At 49.7% G+C, this 21,872-nt stretch overlaps 1 protein-coding gene across 4 annotated transcripts in view; it reads left to right on the top strand.

Annotated features, from left to right (window-relative positions):
* The window catches only part of RHBDL3 (rhomboid like 3), a gene marked incomplete at both ends in the record, with an annotated part of 44,439 nt that extends 24,437 nt beyond the window's left edge, over positions 1–20,002 (top strand). For all 4 annotated transcript variants that reach the window (XM_084238300.1, XM_084238299.1, XM_084238298.1 and 1 more), the window contains 4 exons: positions 991–1,103; positions 8,261–8,361; positions 16,977–17,037; positions 19,731–20,002. In XM_084238300.1, coding sequence (XP_084094426.1) covers positions 991–1,103; positions 8,261–8,361; positions 16,977–17,037; positions 19,731–20,002 — 547 coding nt within the window. The remainder of the gene's footprint in view (positions 1–990; positions 1,104–8,260; positions 8,362–16,976; positions 17,038–19,730) is intronic.
* Between the last annotated feature and the right edge of the window lie 1,870 nt (positions 20,003–21,872).

Below are 21,872 nucleotides of genomic sequence, written 5' to 3'. Positions count from 1 at the left end.
CAGTAGTCTCTGTTTAAAGAGTTTATGGCCTCTTTTGGGTTTTGCAGCTAGAGTGCAGTCAGTTCTTGCTGCACCTCCCCCTGCAGTGACCTTTAGGGCTAATGGCTTTATATACTGGTCACCAACTCAAAGAAAATTACACTCAGATTTTCACTCTCTTGAAGTATGTCTGTTTGTCATTTCTTTCGCCGACTCCCTGACCACCCTGCGCAGTCTCTCAACCCTGAGACGGCCTCATCGTTCACTGCTGTGCTGGTCCGCGGCAAGTTCTCAGTGGTGCCTCCTACCCTAGCAAGGATCTCATGATAAACTGGCCCAATGACTACCTAGAATTCTTACAGCTGCAGTCAAGAGCTAGAATGACAGTGTGACCATAAGGTGGTCAGTACCCTTCTCTGAGCCTCAGCTTCTTATGTGCCAATCCATGGAGTTACTAAATCTTGACTGTGGTTAGTCCTTCTCGTTGTGACAAGTACAGACACTGCTTGTAACCCCTCAGGCCTTACACATGTATTCCTATCCCAACTGGCAGGAAAGGTATGGAAAAACACTCTTTTTTTAAAGATTTATTCTATTTATTTATGCATACAAGAACTAGGGTACAGGCCAGAGGTGAGGGGAGTGAGAGGAATCACCAGAGACAGAGTGGGAGCAGAACAGACAGATCTACTGAAATACACTGCGGAGGGGAGCAGCAGGTGAGACAGGAGAGGTCTCCTGGCCAGGCATCGGTTCCTGATAGCTTCATAGAGCTGAGACTTAACCCCTTGCACCACCAGGGAGGCCTGAAAAACACTCTTTCCAAGATGATCTGTCTGCATTGTAATTCCTCCCCCTACCAGACCAGGAACCCCTGAAAGACAGGTCGAGGATCTTATTCACTTCTGGATGCCCAGTATCTTGGCATACAGAATTGATTGAAAGAATGAATGGATGAGTGAATGAATGAATGATGAATGAATGATGAATGAGTGTGGTCTCTCCCTACAGGATAGAACACCTGGGACTCAACGTGGTGCTGCAGCTCCTGGTGGGGGTGCCCCTGGAGATGGTGCATGGAGCAACCCGCATTGGGCTGGTGTACGTGGCCGGTGTTGTAGCAGGTAGGCAGGTGGACCCCATGTCCACTGGAATAAATCTCCTGAGGGTGTCTGGGAGACTCCATAAGGTCACTTAAGCCTCAGGCTTTCAGGGGACACAAAGAGCCCTCATCACCAAGGCGCCTGATTTGCCTGTGGTCCTCCAGGCAAATCTCCCCACTTCCCTGGGAGACTGGAAAGGGGACTGCCACCCAGAGAGGGAGGCCTGTGATGGCAAAGGAGTGGAGACTGTCCAGGAGACTGGACTTTCTGTCTTTATACCACCATTTGTATCTGTGTGAGTTTGGGAAAATTCCTTAACCTCTCTTGGCCCTGTTAAGCTTAAAGAGGAAAACAGTAGCATCTGCCTGTAGGATGTTAGGAGTGAGTGAGATGAGTGGAATAAGAGTGCTATGTCAACTGCAAAGGCACAGTGTTTGCAAGGTGTGGATGGAGCCAGGTACCTCCCCTGGCCAGTCCAGCTTCCGAACCCAAAGGGAGCGCTTGCTCTGCCCAGGCCACCCACCGTCCCCTCGAATGACTCACTGCTGACAAAAGGAAGTCTGGCTAGGAGGTGCTGAGTGCTTGGCCAGCTAGAGGCACTTGGGCATCGGCTGACTCGGGGCGGCAACCACAGCTTCTCGGTGGCCAGCATGACTCCCACCTCCCTCCCATGGGCAGGTGAGGCAGACGGGGGTGAGCCAGGGAGAGCAGAGCAGATTTCTGCAGGGAAAGTCTGCACAAACTGGACTTCTGAGCAGAGAGATCTCCTTCGTGATGTTTCCAACTTTATGGCTGGATTTTTTTTTTTAAACATGGTTTGCTGCCTCAGCTCTTCACCTTGACAGCCATGCCCAAGGGAGCTTTGTGTGTATGTTTAAATAAGATCTTAATCCTTTCTGAGTGGCATTAAAGTTGTCATCAGGAGAGAGGGTAGCAGCGTCAGCCTTGTAAACAATGGGCAGGTAGGGGCCCTGGAAGTAACTGAAATCGTTTCAGGAGTAGAGGAGGGAAGGCCCTACCCTATTCTCCCCTAGTTAGTGAACCCTCTGCATCAACGCAGCGAGATCAACCCAGCACCATCTCCTTCACTCTGTGTGCTGAGGTCAAAAACTTGGCCACCTTGGACAGCAGCCACTGAACATCTCCCAGAATCCAGCACCTCCCACATCCTTGAACAGAGGTTTCCTGAGCATCTATGTGTGCCAGGCTTACACTCAGACACACACACACCCTAGTCCTGACATCTGGGAATTTATAGCCACATTTTCTGTAGCAGATACCCAGAGACCCAGATGGTTAATGGCAAGGAACAGGAAAGGCACTCGTAACACTCGCAGTTTGTAGTCAATTAGGTGGGCGTGCCAATAACCCGGAAGACAGAAATAAGATTCAAAATGACTCAGGCCTCCCTAAAACCAGATGACACGCAGCCAGGAGACAGCTCAGGTATCACTTCCTGGGGGGTGGTACACAGGCGGAAGGGGGGTTCGCCCGCTAAATGAGAGGACTGTGCTATTCTGTCTGAGTCATTGATTCAGACCGGAGGGCACTCCGGTCGACACATATCATATCATTGATCTCCAGGATTGAGTTGATTGCTCTGCCTGCACTGCCCACCTCTTCCTCCCTTTCCACTCCATATACACCCCTCGTCATGGGGGATGGGGGCTTTAACAGAGTGCAAGACCCTGACTGGGTAGCCAGTGACTATCAAGTGCCTGCTGTGTTGGGGAGTATCAAATCCTCACAACCCCATGAGGCAGGTCCCCTCACTCTCCACCTGTTACAGAAGCCCAGGCTTAAATAAGCAAGTGACCTGTTCAAGAAAACACAGATGTCAGTGGTGGAGCTGGGCTCAACCCTGACTGTCTGACACTACAAGGCATACTCTAAATCACTCCCTTAGTGTTATGAGAGCTGAAAGGTGGACCTTACTGTTGTGCAGTTTATCGCCGGAAACCAAGGGAGATCTTTTTTTTTTAAGATTTATTTATTTATGCATACAAGAACTAGGATACAGGCCAGAGGTGTGGGGAGGTGAAAGGATTCACCAGAGACAAAGTGGGGAGCAGAACAGGCAAACTGATGAAATACACTGCTGAGGGGAGCAGCGGGCGCAACAGGAGAGGTCTGCTGCACCATGTGAGTCACCTCCCTGGCCGGGGATCAAACTCGAACTAGTGCTGCAAGTAGCTACGGGTAGCTTCATAGTGCTGCATCTTAACCCCTTGTACCACCAGGGAGGCCCCTACGGAGGTCTTAATAGACTTCTGGCCCTGCCCTCTAATTCTTGCCCAGTGAAAATATTCCAAATCCAAGGCCATCACATGTTTTGTAACAATGGTCACTCACCTCTGCTGAGCACATCAGTACCCCAGAACATGTGATAAAGGCACATGAATTTATTATCTCCTGTGTTCATTACAACAGTCTTATGAGGGGGGTGTTGTCCCCCACTGTTTCATAAGAAGTTGAGAGTAGTGAAATGACTTGCTCAATTTGCTCAGCTGAGAAGTACTAGACTGGGGTGGACACACTCCCTCCTCTCTGTGCTTCTAATCAATGCTTGAGGCCAATAAGTATCTCACTTCTGGCTAACAATTTCAATCCTTTAAGAGCCAGCATTTTAGGGCCTCCCTTGATGGCGCAAGCGGTTGAGCGCTGCGCTTTGATGCTGTCCGCAGTGTGGGTTCAATCCCAGCTGGCCGGCAAGAATCCCACTCGGCTCAGCAGACCTCTCCTGCCTCGCCCGCTGCTCCCCTCAGCAGCATATTTCAGTCAGTCTGTCTGTTCTGTTCCCCACTCTGTCTCTGGTGAATCCTCTCACCCTCCCGCGCCTTTGACCTGTATCCCAGTTCTTGTATGCATGAATAAATAAACCTTAAAAAAAAAATCCAGAATTCTAATAGTTCCACCAAGCCTTGAGTATAGATTATAAGCCATGAGTACACCCCAGGAGTCTAGTGCAGGGTCTGACACATGTTAAACACATATTTGTAGAACAAATGAAAGAATATATATGTAAATAAAATTATGCTGCCTAAAGATAGATATTCTGCCAATTTGCATTTGAATTTTTTTTTTTAACCGGCCAAGGGAGATGTTAGAGAACACCTGCTTTAAATTCTACAGGCTAAAATTATCACAGCCGAGCATTATGGCAAAGTCGCCAATTTACCCGCATGCTGGCGTGGACCCAGAATTTTGGGGGAAAATTCATAGCCCTGACGAGAAGTGGTCATTGGCCTGCTGCTGTGCAGAAGTGACGTGTCACCCCAGCTTGCCATTCCCTCTCCGTCCTCTACCTTACCACCTTCATGGAATTCATATTGACCTTATTGTACTGTTACCGTTAGGTTCAGAACAGCTTGTCAGGAATTCTGCCTTTATTAATTAATCCTTTCAGGCATGACCTTTATTACCGTGTTCATATACATACATGCCTCTGCTTGGATTTGATCTCTTCCAGGCCCCCTGGTCCAGGGCTAATTAGAGTCCTGTCAGGAAAGACTTTATGCCACAAATGGAGGATAGATGAGTTACCTCCAGATTGTTACCTTCACAATTCTAGAACCAGGATCAGAGTCTTAGACTCTGGATCTTAGGCCAAAATTCGGATTATTGGATATCTATCTCATCTGGAAGGAACCTTCACCGTCCCTTCTATGAGTGAAGAGTGTTGCTCCCCACACCCCTCCCCCTTCAGCCAGAGTAGCTCTCTGTGCCCTGCTCCATGGGGTAGGGGTTTGGATAAGGTTTCCTTTGAAAAAAGGGTTTCACTACTCAAATGTTGGAAAGCTTTAGACCTCCTTGTTTCACAGATGTGAAAATTGAAGCCCAAAGAATCCAGGGGCTGTGCTCAAGGTCACACAACTAGCCAGCCACACCCCCATTTCATATTCCTGCCACAATCCGAGACTGGCCCCTAGCCCTGGGGTCAGGCCTCCCATCCATGGGTGAGGTGAAGGAAAGGTCACTGTATGGAGGCCAGGCCCCTGCCGAGGTTTCCCTGACGCCTCTCCCCTGCTGCGCTGAGGAGGCCTAGGGAGCAGAATCTGGACTGGCATGTAGGGATGTAAGCTGAAAAAAAGGCCAGTCCCTAGAGGCTGTGGGGCTTCTTCTGTCCAAACGGTAATTAATGAGGAGTGGCTTGGGCATCCAGCCCTCTGCAGCCCTGCACTGCAGCCTTCCTAGCCAGCCCGCCAGGAGAGCGTGGGAATCCTTTGTCATGTAGATCCCCCTGCCTGTCTGGTTGCCACCCTGGGATTTTTTTTTTTTTTTTCTGTTATACATAGCTGACCCTGTGGCTAGGCAGTTAAAAAAAAAAAAGTTATCTGACAATAGATCAATACCTAATTAAAGCCAGAGGGAAAGCATGAAAGGCGAGAAGAAAGATTTATAGTTGCTCTGGGAGGGGAGACGGACTTGGGAGTTCTCAATTCATGACAGTTTGTTTTTTCCTGAGAGATTACATCCCCCTTGAGACCAAGAGTCTGTTGTGAGGATCACTTCCTTGAAGGATCCCGTGAGCTGAGAGAGAGGCAGGGCAGGGGTGGGCAAGAGAGACATGGGGCTGTCACAGGGGCTCTCTGCTGCCTGAGCCCAGTCTCTCCAAGTAGCAGGCACTCCATCCTGTAGAGCCTGCAGAGTGTGGCAGGCTGTGCCCCCTCTCTCCACCCAGGCAGCAGCTAATTGGCTCATGAGCCTGCGGGTATTTTCCAGCGGTGATTTCTGCACACTCACCCAGGCCAGTCACCTCTCATCCTCCGAGCCTTGGGCTCTACCTCCTAGTTATTTTTAGTCTCCCATGTCCTTCCCTGGAAGCCAAAGCATTGATCACACTTAAATGAGACCAAAACAATACATTTCCCATCTCCTCTCTGCCCAGCTTCCCTCCCAAGACAAAAGTTTGTCATCCCCCTGACCAAGAGTCTATACCCTTCCCAGAGGGAATGACATCATCTCTCTTTCCGGGGATTTTTCAAGGACATTTTTTTCCATCAAAGAAGCCCCTGCTCAGGAGAGCCTGTTGGCCTGTTGTGCTTTCACTCTGCAAGAGGCAGGTTGGAGGTAAGGCTAAGCAGGTTTCTGGAGCTATGGAGCAGAGAGAGCTGTCATGGAGGGTGGTGGTTGACCTATCTGTTTGGGGAGAGAGACACTCTCTTGCTGGAGAGACCAGGAGCACAGGCTTTGTGTCAGGCAGACCTGGCCTCAGATCCTGGTTCCAGCCCTTCCTACCAGGTGACTCTGGGCTCAGTCTCCTCATTTCTGCAATGAGACTGTCAGCACCTGCCTCAAAGGACTGCCTACAGGAGAGCTCTGTAAAATGCCTGGCCAGCGTCTAGTGCAGGGTGCCCCATCCATAGTAGCTGTTTCTGCAATAACTACTGTTCTATTTCTGTTCTTGCTCCAGAACCCTGAGATAGCACAATGTGAGGCAGAGGCTGGAGTGAGAGACAGACTATCACTTCCGTCTGCTGAATCTTTGTTTCCCATGTGTAAAAATAGAGGTTTAAGGGCCTCCCTGTTGGCACAAGGGGTTAAGTCTCAGCACTATGAAACTATTCACAGCCACTGCAGCATGAGTTCAATTTCCGGCCAGGGAGCTACCCACATGGCGCAGCAGACCTCTTCCGTCTTGCCCATTGCTCCCCTCAGCAGTGTATTTCAGTAGATCCTCCTGTTCTGCTCCCCACTCTCTCTGGTGAATCCTCTCAAACCCCCCCCCCCCATACCTCTGGCCTGCACCCCAGCTCTTATATGCATAAATAAATAAATCTTTGGGGAAAAAAGGTGTTTTTTTAAAAGATTTTATTTATACATACGAGAGCCGGGGTACAGGCCAGAGATGCGGGGTGGTGAGAGGAGTCACCAGAGACAGAGTGGGGAGCAGAACGGGCAGACTGACTGAAATACACTGCTGAGGGGAGGAGTAAGCGAGATAGGAGAGGTCTGCAGCACCATGTAGGTTGCTCCCTGGCCGACCAGGGATGGAACTCATGCTGCAGAGGCTGCTGATTGCTTCATAGTGCAGTGCTTAACCCCTTGCGCCACCAGGGAGGCCCCAGGGGAAAAAAGAGAGGTTTGAGTGAAATGGTTCTTTTCACTGTAAGTTAATGCCCTAGGAGGTTCCCAGATGACATAGGACCATAGGAGGAAGAGAGCCTTTAGCTTTGGGGTCTTTTTTTTTTTTTTTTTACTATTTATTTATTTTTATTTTTTAAAGATTTATCCATTTATGCATACAAGAACTAGGGTACAGGGCCTCCCCTGGTGGCGCAGCAGTTGAGCGCTGGGCTGCGAAGCTGCCTGCAGCCTCTGAAGCGCTGGTTTGATCCCCGGCCACCGGCAAGGGTCCCACATGGCGCGCAGACCTCTCCTTCCACGCCTGCTACTCCCCTCAGCAGTGTATTTTTTGTCAGTCTGCCTGCTCTGCTCCCCGCTCTGGCTCTGGTGAATTCTCTCACCCTCCTGCGCTTCTGACTGTATCCAGTGCTTGTATAAATAAATAAATAAATAAATCTTCTTTAAAAAAAAAGAACTGGGGTACAGGCCAGAGATGCAGGAGGTGAGAGGATTCACCAGAGACAGAGTGGGGAACAGAACAGGCAGACTGACTGAAATACACTGCTGAGGGGAGCAGCGGGCGAGTCAGGAGAGGTCTGCTGTGCCATGTGGGTAGCTCCCTGGCCGGCCGGGGGATTGAACTCCTGCTGCAGAGGCTGCGGACTGCTTTTATAGTGCGGTGCTTAACCCCTTGCGCCACCAGGGAGGCCCAAGCAATACTATTTAAGTGACTTATGTCCCTTCTCTCTCATTCTTACCCTTCTTGTCCTGAAGGGCAAGTCACTGCTATGACTCTTGACACATCTCAGTGAGCTCTGGGTCGGGTTCCACAGGCTTCCTCTGATCGCCAAAGTTGCAGCACCGCCTCCTCTACCACTGGGTCAGTTATGGCCCTGGTTTGCGTTGCTAGGCTATAAGAAATGGGGGCAGGGTCCAAATGCATGACGCAAGCTCGCCCCCAAGCAACAGATCAGCAAAACCTTCTTACCAACTCGACGGTCCCGCCCCTCAGCTTTGGGGTCTTACCCTCAGGTTGCAGCCTCCAAGAGCCTGGGGTTGGGGTGAGGACCCTACTGCAGAGTTCTTAAATCCGCACTTTCTCTCTGTACCAGGGTCCCTGGCAGTGTCCGTGGCTGACATGACTGCGCCGGTCGTGGGCTCCTCTGGAGGGGTCTATGCACTCGTCTCTGCCCATCTGGCCAACATTGTGATGGTGAGCACCTCCTGTCTCAACTCGCCTTTCTTGGTCTGCCCTCTGCCTCACTCAGCCCAGGCGTTCATCTGCTAGAGCTGGGCTTTGGGTCCTCACCCACGCTGCAGCCTGGCCCATCAAGCAGTAGCCAGACCCGCCCAGTAACAGAATTTAGATGCTTCTCCCCGCTGCAGGCCCGTTCCACGGGGGCCCCTTCCGATCAATTCCTGTTTTCTCCAGCCATGACCTTGCCTGTGACTCTGCCCATCTCCCTACCTCCCACTTCCTTTTTCCCACTCGGTGACTTTAAAAAGTGCTAAAATTCTTCACCACTGAAATGAATAATTGTAATTTGTTGTTTGTCATAGATGGTATGAGCTATGAGATGATCTTAGATATGATCTCATCACATTTCTCAAACTGGAAAGGAGACTCTGGGAGGTTTAATGATTTGTCCAAAGTCACTGTAAAGTTTGTGGCCAAATGGGGACTTGAACCTACAGCTCCTGACAACAGTTCAAGTGTTGTCCCCCTACACCCGTCCCTCACAGTGGCAGGACGTGACCAATCCATTTCTCACGCTCCCTCTTCTCTGCCTTTTCTTGGAAGGCAGTCTAGGGAAATTGTTCAGCGTGTAGGCCATGAAATCAGTCAGTCTAGGTCTGAGTCCCAGCTACCCGCTTCCTAAGGTGTGGCCATCAAAAGATTACTTAACTGCATTGTGTCTTTGTTTCTTCGTCTGTGAAAAGAGATGATACGCGATAACCACTCAGTATATTTTTTTTTTTGTTTTTTAAAGATTTATTTATTTATGCATACGAGAACTGGGGTACAGGCCAGAGGTGTGGGGGGTGAGTGGATTCACCAGAGACAGAGCGGGGAACAGAACAGGAGGATTGACTGAAATACACTGCTGAGGGGAGCAGCAGGCGAGACAGGAGAGGTCTGCTTCACCATGTAGGTTGCTCCCTGGCTGGCCAGGGATAGAACTCATGCTGCAGTGACTGCGGATAGCTTCATAGTGCTGCATCTTAACCCCTTGCATCACCAGAGGGGCCCCACACTCAGTATAAATGTTAACTTAATTCCCTAGTGCCCCCAGAAGAGGCCAGGTGACCTCAGGTTAGAGATGGGATCTCTGGCTGTGCTTGGCCACCTCTGCCTCACACCCCTGCTGTCCTGGGGAGCTTTCAGGTAGGGCCCAGGTCTCACTCACCTGGTTCCCCAGTGCCTGGCGTGGGGCAGAGTACCTGGTTGATGGAGCCTACTAAATGTTGGCGAAGGAGGAATGAACAATGTCCAGAAAAGGCTTTTCGGACTTCTTTTCAGGGTCCCCCTGCTCTCACCTCCGTCCTCCATCACTGTCTTCGCTCACTCAGTCGCTGTGTGAAGCTCAGTTGCAACTGTTTTTGGAGTTCCTCGGTTCTCCATTATTATTGCCATTCTCACCTGCCCCACTCCTCAATACCATGCCTCTTCTTTTCACCAGAGAAATCCTTTTTCTTTGCAGGGAGAGAGAGTTGAGAAAGGGGGAAAGCCAGGAGATACTCACTGTACTTGCTACTTGCCTGAATTTTGGCAACTTGAGATGAGCACTTGGAAAGATACAGCAGGTGTGGGAAAGCCTGCGTGAATGTGGGAGTCTGGGTGTGTGCTCATGCGTGTGTGTTTACTCACACACGTGCACGCACACACGTACCTCGCACATGCACGCCGCTCAGTCTGCTGAGAACCTGGGCGCGCAGCTGCCTCACATGGCCCTTTTAAATGGGTCATTCTGTATCAGTGCCACAGCTTTCCCCAGACACAGCTTTTCCTCGGATTTCTGCCTCCTCCACTGCCTCCTCCCCCTGCCCCAATTCCTCTCTGTAGTAGAAGGAAATGCTAACCTTCCCTCCCTGTTCCCCCAAGACGTGTATATGTGTAAGGGGATGAGCAAGCACAGCCAAGTGAATGTGGGAAAGAAGAAGCAAACAGTTGTTCATAAAGATGCCCCCGTTTCTACCTCCTTCCCCAGTACATGGGAAACAGCCCTGATGCCCCAGAAGTTCCTGTGGTGAGGGCTGATCTCCCCAAGACCAGGGAGTGGGTGTGGGAGTTGAGGAGGGAGGTGTGAAAGCAGTTTTGTTCCAGCTTACACTGCTTGCTGGCAAGTATCCTGTGGCTGTGGTGATGACCGGTCCATCTGAGAGCCCTTCCAGAAGCACATGGCTTTAGACCTGGCACTGAGCACTTCATAGGCCCCAGAGCATGATAACGTAGGCCTTCTCAAGAAGTTGTGTGGTGCTTATTTGACAGCAACAAATGCCTGAGGATTAAAAAAAAAAAAAAAAAAAGCAAACTGTTTAAAAATGAACAATGATGAAAAATATATATAAATATTTTTTTTTTAAAAAAGGAAGGTTGGCTTCCTTTCATTAAGAAGCTGCCTTTACTCAAATTAGCTCAGTGCCCAGCAATTCAGAGAGATGTTGGACAGAACCTATGAAATTGCATCTCCGTAGATCAGAAGCACTTAGACTATGGCGATTTCACACACGGTTCAACCTAATGGATATACTATTTTTAACTCCAAAATGAAGATGAAGATTTTCTCTGTGTATATACATAATAAAGCACTTCGCTGGAATGAAAAGGAGGGAAAGCATGGCCTGGGCAGTCAAATTTCAGTGTGGTGTCACTGTCGGAATAGCTGTGAGTGCCTTCACGCCTCAGGGCTGTTCTCGTCTGTACTCTCTTCTTCACAAGGTAGTTATAAGAAAGTCATGGAATAACTGGACATGGAAATGCTTTCCATGTGACAGATACCCTCACAGTACCGAGACCCTGAGTGTGTGCATGTATGTGTGTCTATACTTATAGACATGTAATTGTTCTAATCTTTATACATTTTACCTGATCTCTGTACAGAGAACAATCAAGAAACATGTCGTTTTTTTCCTCAGTTACATAATAGAAAAATGCTTAACACTGTGTTCTCAGGCTTATCCTTTTTTTTTCCTTTTTATTTATATATTTTTACATCATTGTTCATTTTTGTAGTGTTTGATCTCTGAGGTGTTGTCTCAGGCTTATCTATCTAAATGAGAGATTACTGTCTTGAATGAAATTGTGTCTTATTTTTCATGAAAACATACTGTGTTCCAAAATGTTTGCAATTTACATCAAGGGATTAAATTCTGAAAGTATTGCAGCAAAAGATCTGGTTGACATAAAATACCTGCAGTCATTGGCCTCCCTGGTGGCATAGGGGTTAGGTCTCAGTGCTATCACTGCTACTGCCTGAGTTCCATCCCCGGCCAGGGAGCTACCCACATGGCACAGCAGACCTCTCCTGTCTCACCTGCTGCTCCCCTCAGCAGTGTATTTCAGTCAATCTGCCTGTTCTGCTCCCCACTCTGTCTCTGGTGAATCCTCTCACCACCCCCTGCACCTCCAACCTACACCCCAGTTCTTCTATGCAAAAATAAATAAAATTGGAAAAAAAAACACCTATAGTCAAAACTTCTTATTGTAAATACTAGAGGTATAAAGATATACATAATTTATTAATTGTCTTTTGCTGGAACCAGCTTGCCAGTGTTCCACTTTTTTTTTTTCACTTTTTTTTTTTTAAGATTTATTTATTTGTACAAGCACTGGGTACAGTCAGAAGCGTGGGAGGGTGAGAGAATTCACCAGAGCCAGAAGGGAGAGCAGAGCAGACAGACTGACAAGTACACTGCTGAGGGGACCAGCGGGCAGCAGGAGAGGTCTGCGCGCCATGTGGGACCCTCGCCGGTGGCCAGGGATCAAACTGGCGCTGCCGAGGCTGCGGGCAGCTTTGCAACCCAGCTGTCAACCGCTGCACCACCGGAGAGGCCCTCCAGGGTTCCACTTTTAAATATATAATTATTTACTTATATTTTGCTCCATGTCAGAGATGTTTTCCTAAAATGTTTTGAGATCTGAATTTTGCAAACTAATCATGTTGTCAAAGCACAAGGAAAAATCATCTAAAAGATACGAAAGATCTGTTACAAGGTTCATTTTAAGTAAAAATCCTTCCGTAGAACAAATAATGGATCCCTAATTTATGTTATACTTTCCCTTTTCCTGTGTTGGGTTTTCTTGAAGTCACTTGGTAAGAAATTGTTTCTACTGGGTATATGTAAAGCTGTATTGGAATGGAAGCTCCAGGCCTGGGTTTCAGCCTCTGAGCTCTTAACTCCTTGGGTGAGCAAGAAGCGGAGGGGACGCGCTACTGCCTGGTTTGCTGTGGGTGAGTTACTGTCTCACCCTGCGAGGCTCTGGAAGAGAATGAAATTAAAAGGCCTGCAAAAGGTTTATATTTTTTTTTTTTTTTTATAAATTGCACCATTCTTTTTTTTTTTTTTTTTTATAGAGGCATGTTTTTATTTATTTATCCATTTGCTTGCTTGTTTTGTTTATACATGCACTGGGTACAGTCAGAAGCGCGGGAGAGTGAGAGAACTCACCAGAGCCAGAGCGGGGAGCAGAACAGGCAGAAGGACCGAAGTACACTGCTGAGGGGAGCAGCGGGCGGCAGGAGAGGTCTGCGCGCCATGTGGGACCCTCCTCCGGTGGCCGGGGAGCAGCCGGGGATCGAACCGGCGCCGCCGAGGCCGCGGGCAGCTTCGCAACCCAGCGCTCAACCGCTGCGCCACCGGGGAGGCCCCAAAAGGTTTATATTCCCCAGGGGCCCACAGGCTTTCAACATTGATAGTTCAGCGGTGCTGCTGTGGGTGAGCTTTTTTCCTTTTCTCCTGTTGTTTCACTGTGCTCATTTTATTGGAAGGAATAATGGACTGGAGAAATGAGGCAGCAGGTGGGAAAGGGTGACTTCAGTTTAACTCCTCAGGTGCTGATTTTTGCTCGGCTTTGGGGGCAGCTGGGGCAGCCGCCAGGGACAGACAAACAGAAGTGTGGGTGGACAGAGCCCTAGACTGGGAACCCTATCAAAGTCATCAACTCATGGTAACCTGAAAGTGGTATTTCTGGATCCTCAGTTTCTTCTTCCTTAAAGTGCAGAAAGCACGTGAGGCTGGATTTTCTTGACAAAGTCCATTGTCTTCAGGGCCCAGGCAGGTATTGTGAATACAGCTGATCTGGGGAGTGCTGTGGCAAAACTGGAGCTCCCGGACTCTATCCACAGCCACTGACATGCAGACGTCACAAAGCCTCTCTGCATGGCAAGCCCACCATCTTTGCTTCATGTCTAGATGCTAATATCAGACACTTAAGATGACGCTTACCGCATGCCAGGCAGCATTCTTGGTGCTCTCTGCGTATTAATTCATTTTACCTTCACAACAACCCAGTGAGGTAGGTAATTGAGATAGGCACTATCATGATCTCAAATTAACAAATGAAGATACTAGAGAGAAAGAAATTCCGAGCCATCCCACTGATGCTCTTGCCAGACCAAAAAGACGGATGGTACTTTCTAAAATGAAACCCAGGTAAGGCCCGGGATGGGTGGAACCTCGGCTAAAGTACATTCTGGACCTGCTTGGCCAAATCATCACTCAGAACAGTGAGAGACGATGTCTTCAGGTAAGGTGTTTTTCTGAAGAAAATGGGTAGTGGGAGTGTTCTGTATCACTCTTGGTGTCTTTTTCATTATCAAATATGCATGGCTTGGGGCTTCCCTGGTGGCGCAAGGGGTTAAGACGTAGCACTATGAAGCTATCCACAGCCACTACAATGTGAGATCGATCCCCGGCCAGGGAGCTACCCACATGGCGCAGCAGACCTCTCCTGACTCAGCCACTGCTCCCCTCAGCAGTGTACTTCAGTCAGTCTGCCTGTTCTGCTCCCCACTCTGTCTCTGATGAATCCTCTCACCACCCCCCATCTCTGGCCTGCACCCCAGCTCTTGTAATCAAAATAAATAAATATTTTTAAAAAAATATATGCATGGCCTAAAATTTACCATCTGGACCACTTTTCAGTGTACTGTTCACTAGTGTTAAGTGCGTTCTTATGGTTGTCCAGTCATCACCACCATCTGCCCACAGAAGGCTTTTTACCTTGCAGAATTTAAATTCTACTCACTAACAACGGCTCCCCACCCTACCCCCTGCAACCATCTGTTGCTAAGAATTTGACTACTCTTTAAGTACCTCATGTAAATAGAATTCTACAGTGTAATATGTGTCCCTTTGTGACACTCTTATTTCACTTAGCATAATGTCTTCAAAGTTCACTGAAGTATGTGTCAAACACCCTTCTTTTTTAAGACTGAATAATATTCCCTCATCTGTAATGGAGTATATACTTGACTTGTATATCTATGGATGGACACTAGGTAGCTTCTGCTTCTTGCCTGTTGTAAATGGTATTCTATCAACATATGTGTCACTTTAAGATTTATTTATTTATGCACACAAGAACTGGGATGTAAGATAGAGGTGGGGGGTGAGAAGACTCACCAGAGACAGAGTGGGGAGCAGAACAGGTGGATTGACTGGAACACACTGCTGAGGGGAGCAGTAGGCAAGACAAGAAAGGCCTGCACCGTGTGGGTAGCTCTCCGACCCACAGGGGCTGGCAATAGATTGATAGTGCTGTGTCTTTAACTCTTGTGCCACCAGGGAGGCCCCAACATAGGTGTCACTTTTAAGGGAGAATTCAGACCAGTGGGTGGACCTGAGAAAGAGGCAAATCCTGGCAGAAAGAACTTCCAGGGATTGGAGCCCCTTCACAGGTTTGCTGTGGGACATAGTGAGCTCCCTGTTGCAGGGGCGGGAGGGCCCTTTGTATGTCCCTGTGGGAGGAGATGGTCCATCAGGTGACTCCAAGGACCCACCCATCTTAGCGGTTCAACCCACACCCACCATCAGTGAATGAACCAAGCTGGGTGGGTTGGGGTGCTAGAGAGATTAGGGGACTCCAACTCTCATTTTTTTCATCTCCTGGCAGGGTTCCCCTGTGGGCAGATGTCAACAGGTGACAACGACATCCTGCCATCTGCTCCTTAGCACAGACTCCTGTGAGCAAGCCGAGATAAGACGTTTCCCACCTAGAGGGGCCATGTGTCACCCACCTTGCCTTTGTGAAGAAGTTGCCAGTCAGAGGAATAATCAGAGAAAGGGAGGGAGGGAACAAGACGCCCAATGCTACAGGATTTCTCCCTCTTTTGGCAGTTTCCCTGCATAATGCTTGCTCAACTCAAGCTTCTGTAGCATTATTGTACGTGCCAGTGTTCAGGGCCCTCACGAAGTCTCACGTGTGTCCCCTCAATGTCAAAGGAGTGTGAGACATGCCCCCCAGATGGGCCTGGGCAAGGAGGCAAAGGCAGAAAGGGTGTGTGGGAGGGAACAGAAGCCCCTGGCTGTACACAGTTGCCTCCTTCCCTTGAGCTGATGTGTTCCAGGAAGATTCCAGGCTGGCTTCTGGTCCAGGCTGGCTTCTGTGCGCGCGCCCGCGTCTGCTTAAAGGGAGTGGTGCTTTGAATGCACTGCAGGAGTGCCCTGCAAAGGAGTCCTGTGGTGAAGTCTTTTGTAGAGTGAAAAATCCTTTTATAAGATGAATAATTGTACTCTGTTTATCTGCTTTGGGGGTTCAGAGTGTTCAGAGATTCTCAGGGGAAAGAGGGATTTGTCTGAAGGCCATCTGGTCCCCCCCTTTCCAGTGCCCAATTCTCTAGAGCATCCCCTCCAAGCCATGTGGACCCCTCAATCATGGAAAACTCACAATCCCCCAAGATGGAGGATTCCGTCTTTGGACAGCTCTCCTTGTTTGAAGTACTTATCCTGAGCTAAAAACAAACAAACAAACGAACAAAAACCTCTGAAGGTTTCATCCTTTGCGTCTCCTACTTGCTGGTCACACAGCGTATGCCATTTCCCGTGTTGGCTCACTTGATAACTTGGCCGCCTGAACTTGACCCCCCTCTTCATTCGACCCTCACACACAGGGTTTTGAGTTCTTTCATCATCCTGTTGTGTCTGCTTGGACTTTGCTTTGCTGTCCTGCACCCCTTTGTGAGCATGAGCCCCAGCAACTGTTGCAACTCTCAGCGCCTTCTGTCCGTGCAGGGGAGGGGGGCTTCCTCTCTGGATCCAGACTCTTCTGTTAGTGCAGCCCAAGAGCTTTTATGGCAACAATAAATTGACCATTGCCTCAAGTCTCAAAGCCAAGCTAGTGTGATCCGCAGCTAAGCCATAACCCCCTAAGGCAATACTTAATGGAGATTATTTATTTAAACATCAAGTTTTCTTGCTCGCCTGCCTCCCTCTCTTTCCTTTTTATACTTTTCCTTAATAAACTTGCCATGTGGCCCTCCCTGCTGGTGCAGGGGTTAAGTCTCAGTGCTATCAAGCTATTGGCAGCCACTGCAGCATGAGTTCTATCCCCAGCCAGGGAACTACCCACATGGCGCAGCAGACCTCTCCTGTCTTGCCCGCTGCTCCCCTCAGCAGTGTATTTCAGTAGATCTGCCTGTTCTGCTCCCCGCTCTGTCTCTGGTGAATCCTCTCATCCCCTGCACCACTGGCCTAGACCCCAGTTCTTGTATACATGAATAAAAATAAATCTTCTAAAAATAAATAAACTTGCTGTGTGCTGGAAGGAAAAAAGTCTTCTACGCTGGCCTGATCTGGAACTGACAGAACTCTCTCCTTTTCCCCTAGAACTGGTCAGGCATGAAGTGCCAGTTCAAGCTGCTGCGGATGGCTGTGGCCTTGATCTGTAGTAAGTACCTCAGGGGTGCGTGGGGCAGATTGGGGAAAGGGAGCCCTGCAGCAGGCCTGGGACGTAAAGATGGCATGTCCCTGCCCTCAAGGGGCTCCCGGGCAAGGAAACAAGAGCAGACAAGTCAGTAATACAGCGAGAGGAGTCCTGCTCTACTACCACTTCGGCTCTCAGCAACTTTCTGTGCCAACGGAAAAGTACACACAGGACAAACTCAAGTACCCAGATCAGGAAAAAGAACTTCTTAATAACCCTTTGGGTCATGACACCGATGTTTTGAGATCCCCTGATAGAAACTAGGATCCTTCTCCCCAGAAAAATGCACATATGTGCACCTGCGTGCCTACGCGCACACAGTCTTGCAGTTTTAGCAAGTTCACAAAGTATAACCAAGGCCCCTGTGAAAATTGGGGGAGGGCCCTAGTTGGGAAGAAGTCAGGGCCACCTGCAGAGACTATTTTGAGTGTTAAAGACAGACAGACAGGGTCACCGTGTAGACTAAGTCCAAAGGCATTTCCAGCAAAGGTGCCGCATGAACAAAGACACGGGCGGATGAAGGGCCATCACCAGCAAGCGATGTTAGCAAAACTGACATGTGATTTGGGTCTGTGCATGATTGTGATGAGAGATAATAGGAGTGAGGTCATGAAAGGCTTTAGATGCAAGGAGAAACGTGTGACTTCATCCTGAACGCACGGAGAGGTCACTGAGGGCTTCCCACAAGAGAGTTACTGACAGATTGGAGTTGCAGGACATTGGTGGGGCTGCAGTGTGGAGAATGAGTTGACTGTGGGGGATGAGACCAGAGGCCAAGAGGCTCTCTCTGTGATAGAAAAAGCTGAGTTGGAACAGAAGCAACAGAGGGAGGAAGAGACAAGAGGGAGCACAGATTCTGTCATCCAGTCCTCAGAAGACCGCGCCATGAGGGCTTTTTATTAGCAGTCTTGCTTTACAGTAGATACTCGAGGCTCAGAGTGAAGTTCCTTGTCCAAGGCCACTCAGCTAGAGGTGGTAAAGCCAGAATTCGCTGCCAGCCTGTCCCATTTCTAGTGCCCACACTTTAGCCAAGCTGAGCAGCGGCACTTTGACTGTCTCTGCCTGGGTGTGCCACCTCCTGCGTGTGGAAGAGGAAGAAGGATCCTGAGCCAACCTGGAAGGGAGGAAGCACCAGCACAGGCTCCACTTTGACCCCCACCCCCACTTCCCTAGCCCATGACTTGCAGGGCTCTCTGGTTTCATTGCATGTTTCATTCATTCCATTGGCACATTCTATGTCTGCATGGGGTTGGAGGACCAATCCCATTTAATGCCAGAGAGGACCTTCCAGCCCTGGATCCCATGAACCAGAAGAGAGGGCTGCAGTGGATGGGCATAGCTTTCCCTGTCTGCTCTGTCTGAGTTTGTTTTCAAAGAGGGGAAAAAAAAAAAAGCATGAATCTTGTTGTTTAATGAAACCCAACTCTAAGCAGCCTAAAAACTAGGCAGTTTAGGATGGCATGCCAATGTCTTTCAGACCTCCCAAGTGAAACCCAGGGAGGGCCTATTAAGCTGTTAGAAAGATGCCTCAGGGCCTAGGGAGGAGGTGGGGGTGGTGGGGTGGCGGGAGGCTCTGAGTCCGTCCCTGGCTGTTGCTTTCCCGCCATCTATCGGCCATCCGTGGAGTTGCAGGTTGCAAGTCCAGAAGGTCAGGCAGTCCCAAGGGGAATGAGTGTTCCAGGAGGTGCTGGCACCCGGGGAGTGGGCACTGGTTAATTAAATAGTAATTGAGCAAGTGTGAAATTCCCTCCAAAGGACTTTCAAAAATATATCAAATTTTCCTTCGTTTCCCCATCTGTAAAATGAGGGTCAGAAACCCACCCTTGGTATTCGTTTGGTGGTGGGCCGTGCAGCGGCGGTGTCCCCCACCTGTCCTTTCTGAGGATACGCCCCCACCGGGTTGGCGGACCCAATAAGTTTACACAAGGAAGGGGAACTGAAGAGCAGGCTGGGAGCGTTTTAGAATCTGTTATGATTTCCAACACTTGTGGGATTCTTTACTTCCATTCCTTCTTTGGCCTTCTTCCCCTCCACTCTTTCCTTCCCACCACAAAAACATTGATTCTGAGGGTTTTCTAAGGGTTTTGAGATAATGCATGAAAACGTTGTGAAAACTATTAAAAGTTCTAGCATGTACTGAAGTTGTTATTAATGTCCCATTAGTGCAACCTGGCCCGCTGGGGCTGAGAATTTACCCTGAAGGGGACACTGAGTTTCCAGAACTCATGACTGTAGAGCCTTTGGGCATCAGTGAGAGCCTTTCCCCTCTGCCTAGGGTGCTCTTCTTAGGGGCTTCTCTCAATGATCACATCTCAGCTCTTTTGGGAGATCTTGCCAGACTCCCCAAAGCAAAGAATCTCCTGCCTTATGCCTGGCTTTGTTTTTAAATCACCTGTTTTTCCCTATGCCTTTTCTCTTCCTGAGATTACCTTGTGTAGGTGCTTGCATGCTGGCTTAGGTCCCAACCTTCGAAACTGGGGGAACAGAGATCTGCCTTCTACACTACATCTGCAGGGCATAGAACAGTGCTTGGCTTACTAGACAGTGAATGAATGAATGAATGGGAGGGAGGATGGGTGGATGGCTCCAAGGCCTCTCTGCCTCAGTCCCTGCCCAGGGGCCCTCCTGTGACTCTCTGTGCTTCCTCCCCCTTGCAGTGAGCATGGAGTTTGGGCGGGCTGTGTGGCTCCGGTTCCACCCGTCGGCCTATCCCCCGTGCCCTCACCCAAGCTTTGTGGCGCACTTGGGTGGAGTGGCTGTGGGCATCACCCTGGGCGTGGTAGTCCTGAGGAACTACGAGCAGAGGCTGCAGGACCAATCGCTGTGGTGGATTTTTGTGGCCATGTACACCATCTTTGTGCTATTCGCCATCTTCTGGAACATCTTCGCCTACACCCTGCTGGACTTAAAGCTGCCACCACCCCCCTAAGAAGCTGGAGGATCCAAGGAGGGGAGGGAGGAGCAGCATCAGAAAGGTGCATCTGTGTTCTTTATCACATCACCAGCTCAGTGAGGCCGGAAGGAGAGGACAGGAGGTGCTGGGCGCCTGTGATGTTTGTCTTCAGACTTGGAGACACTGGAGACTTTTCTGAAAGGCACCTGCTGGAGGAGATGGATGGTGGCCATTGTTTTTCTAAACTGTTTGAGTATATCAGTCCAGGGTGAAGGCCTGGGGTGGGGTGAGAGTGGCCTTCCCCCTGGGCTAGGCTTATTCTACATGTCCTGGGGTCCTTTCCCTTGTCACAGATGAAACAGCAGCTGTCTCCCTCATCATCCACCTTGAGAGACCCTAAGAGACATAAGAAAGACCTGAGGGTGCAGTAGCCAGGCAGGCCCTGTCCAGCCCAGAGCAAGTTACAAACCAGGAAGTGTTTCCCCTGCAGCTGTTGGGTCTGGAGCTCTAGAGCAGAGGACCTGGTAGTGGACATGTTGACTTTGGCCTGGGGGAGCCCAGGCTGCCCCCCTGTGCCTGTCGCCGGGCACTGAGGCATGACCTCTCATGCTCTGGTGGCAAAGAAGGAAGATGCTGTAATTCCACTCTCTCCCGTGCCTGGGAGGAACCCAGCAAGGTGAACCCAAGCAGGAGGGAATAAACTGCATGCTAAGTTCCTCCCCAGGGAAGGCCCGGGACCAACTTTAGACTGTTCTCTCCCTTTCTCCCAGAATACTGACACCACTGCCCCAGCCTCTCATGCCCTGCCTTGTTTATGGGGTCTTTTCTTACCCTTCCTTTGTCCTGACCCCACATCGTGCCTCTCCTTTGGTTATGGAGACAGTGTTCTGGCGTATTCATGCACATGTGTGTGCATGTGCGCATGTGTGTGTGAGTGTATGTGTGTGTGTGTGTGTGTGTGTGGTTTAGTAATCAGAGATGCCCATGTGGTGGGAAAGCTGATGTGAGGCTGGGGAGACTGCAGAGGAAGCCAGTGAGGGGCAGTGGGAGTACGTGAGGAGCATGAGAGGGGTCCTGAGCATCTTTGCATTTTTTAAGCAAAGCTTGCTTCCTCCTGTCCCATCCCCCATCCTTCCAAGCCCCTCCCTCAGAATCACTGATCAGGGATTGACCAAGAGAATTGTTGGAGATAGAGACTAAGGCCTTTCCAGAGGCCCTCAGGATGCTGAGGTTTTCCTCGCCTTTGCCGAGCTCTGTTATTGTTTCCCACTGGGATGACTTTCATATGTGCAGATTCTGTTCTCTCTCCCTTTGGCGAGGAGTTTTGGGGGTGCAAGGGAGACTGGGGAAGAACTATGGAGGCCATGTGTTGATTTGAGTTGGAGGCACAGGAGGAATTTCAAGTATGGAGGAAACTGCTTCTAGAGAAGAATTGTTGAGTGCTTGGGTGAGTGTCGGAAGTGGAGAGAGAGTGGCCCTGTACCCACGGAGGTGACAGCGGCTGTAGACTCAGATGCTCAGAGCGGTGGAGAACTTGGAGATTACCAAGTCCGCCCCACCCCCTTTTCACTAGTGAGAAAGGAGGAAGAACCCCAGGTCCGGGCTGCACAGGTCCTGGGCTTATGCCTGTCAGAGCTTCAGAGTCACCAGCCCAGGCATTCAGGGGACTTAGATTGCTATGGCTTCCTGAACCCAGTGATCACATGTAAATGAGCAGGGTCTTCCTACCCAAGGACTCCCCCAGTGAACCCCAAGCAATGCCAAGCCCTTTGCCCAATGCTAAATCAATTGTTCTGGCGCCCATATCTGGCTTCTAAAATGCTGCTGTCCTGTGCCAACACTGCTGAGCCACTGAGGTAGGATGGGCCCAGGTGGTGTGGGCTGCATCAGTGTGGGGCATCTTCTC

This window comes from Talpa europaea (assembly GCF_964194135.1).
Source record: "Talpa europaea genome assembly, chromosome: 7".
Taxonomy (NCBI): domain Eukaryota; kingdom Metazoa; phylum Chordata; class Mammalia; order Eulipotyphla; family Talpidae; genus Talpa; species Talpa europaea.
Note: the sequence above shows the minus strand (reverse complement) of the source record. Positions and strands in the feature narration are given on the sequence as shown.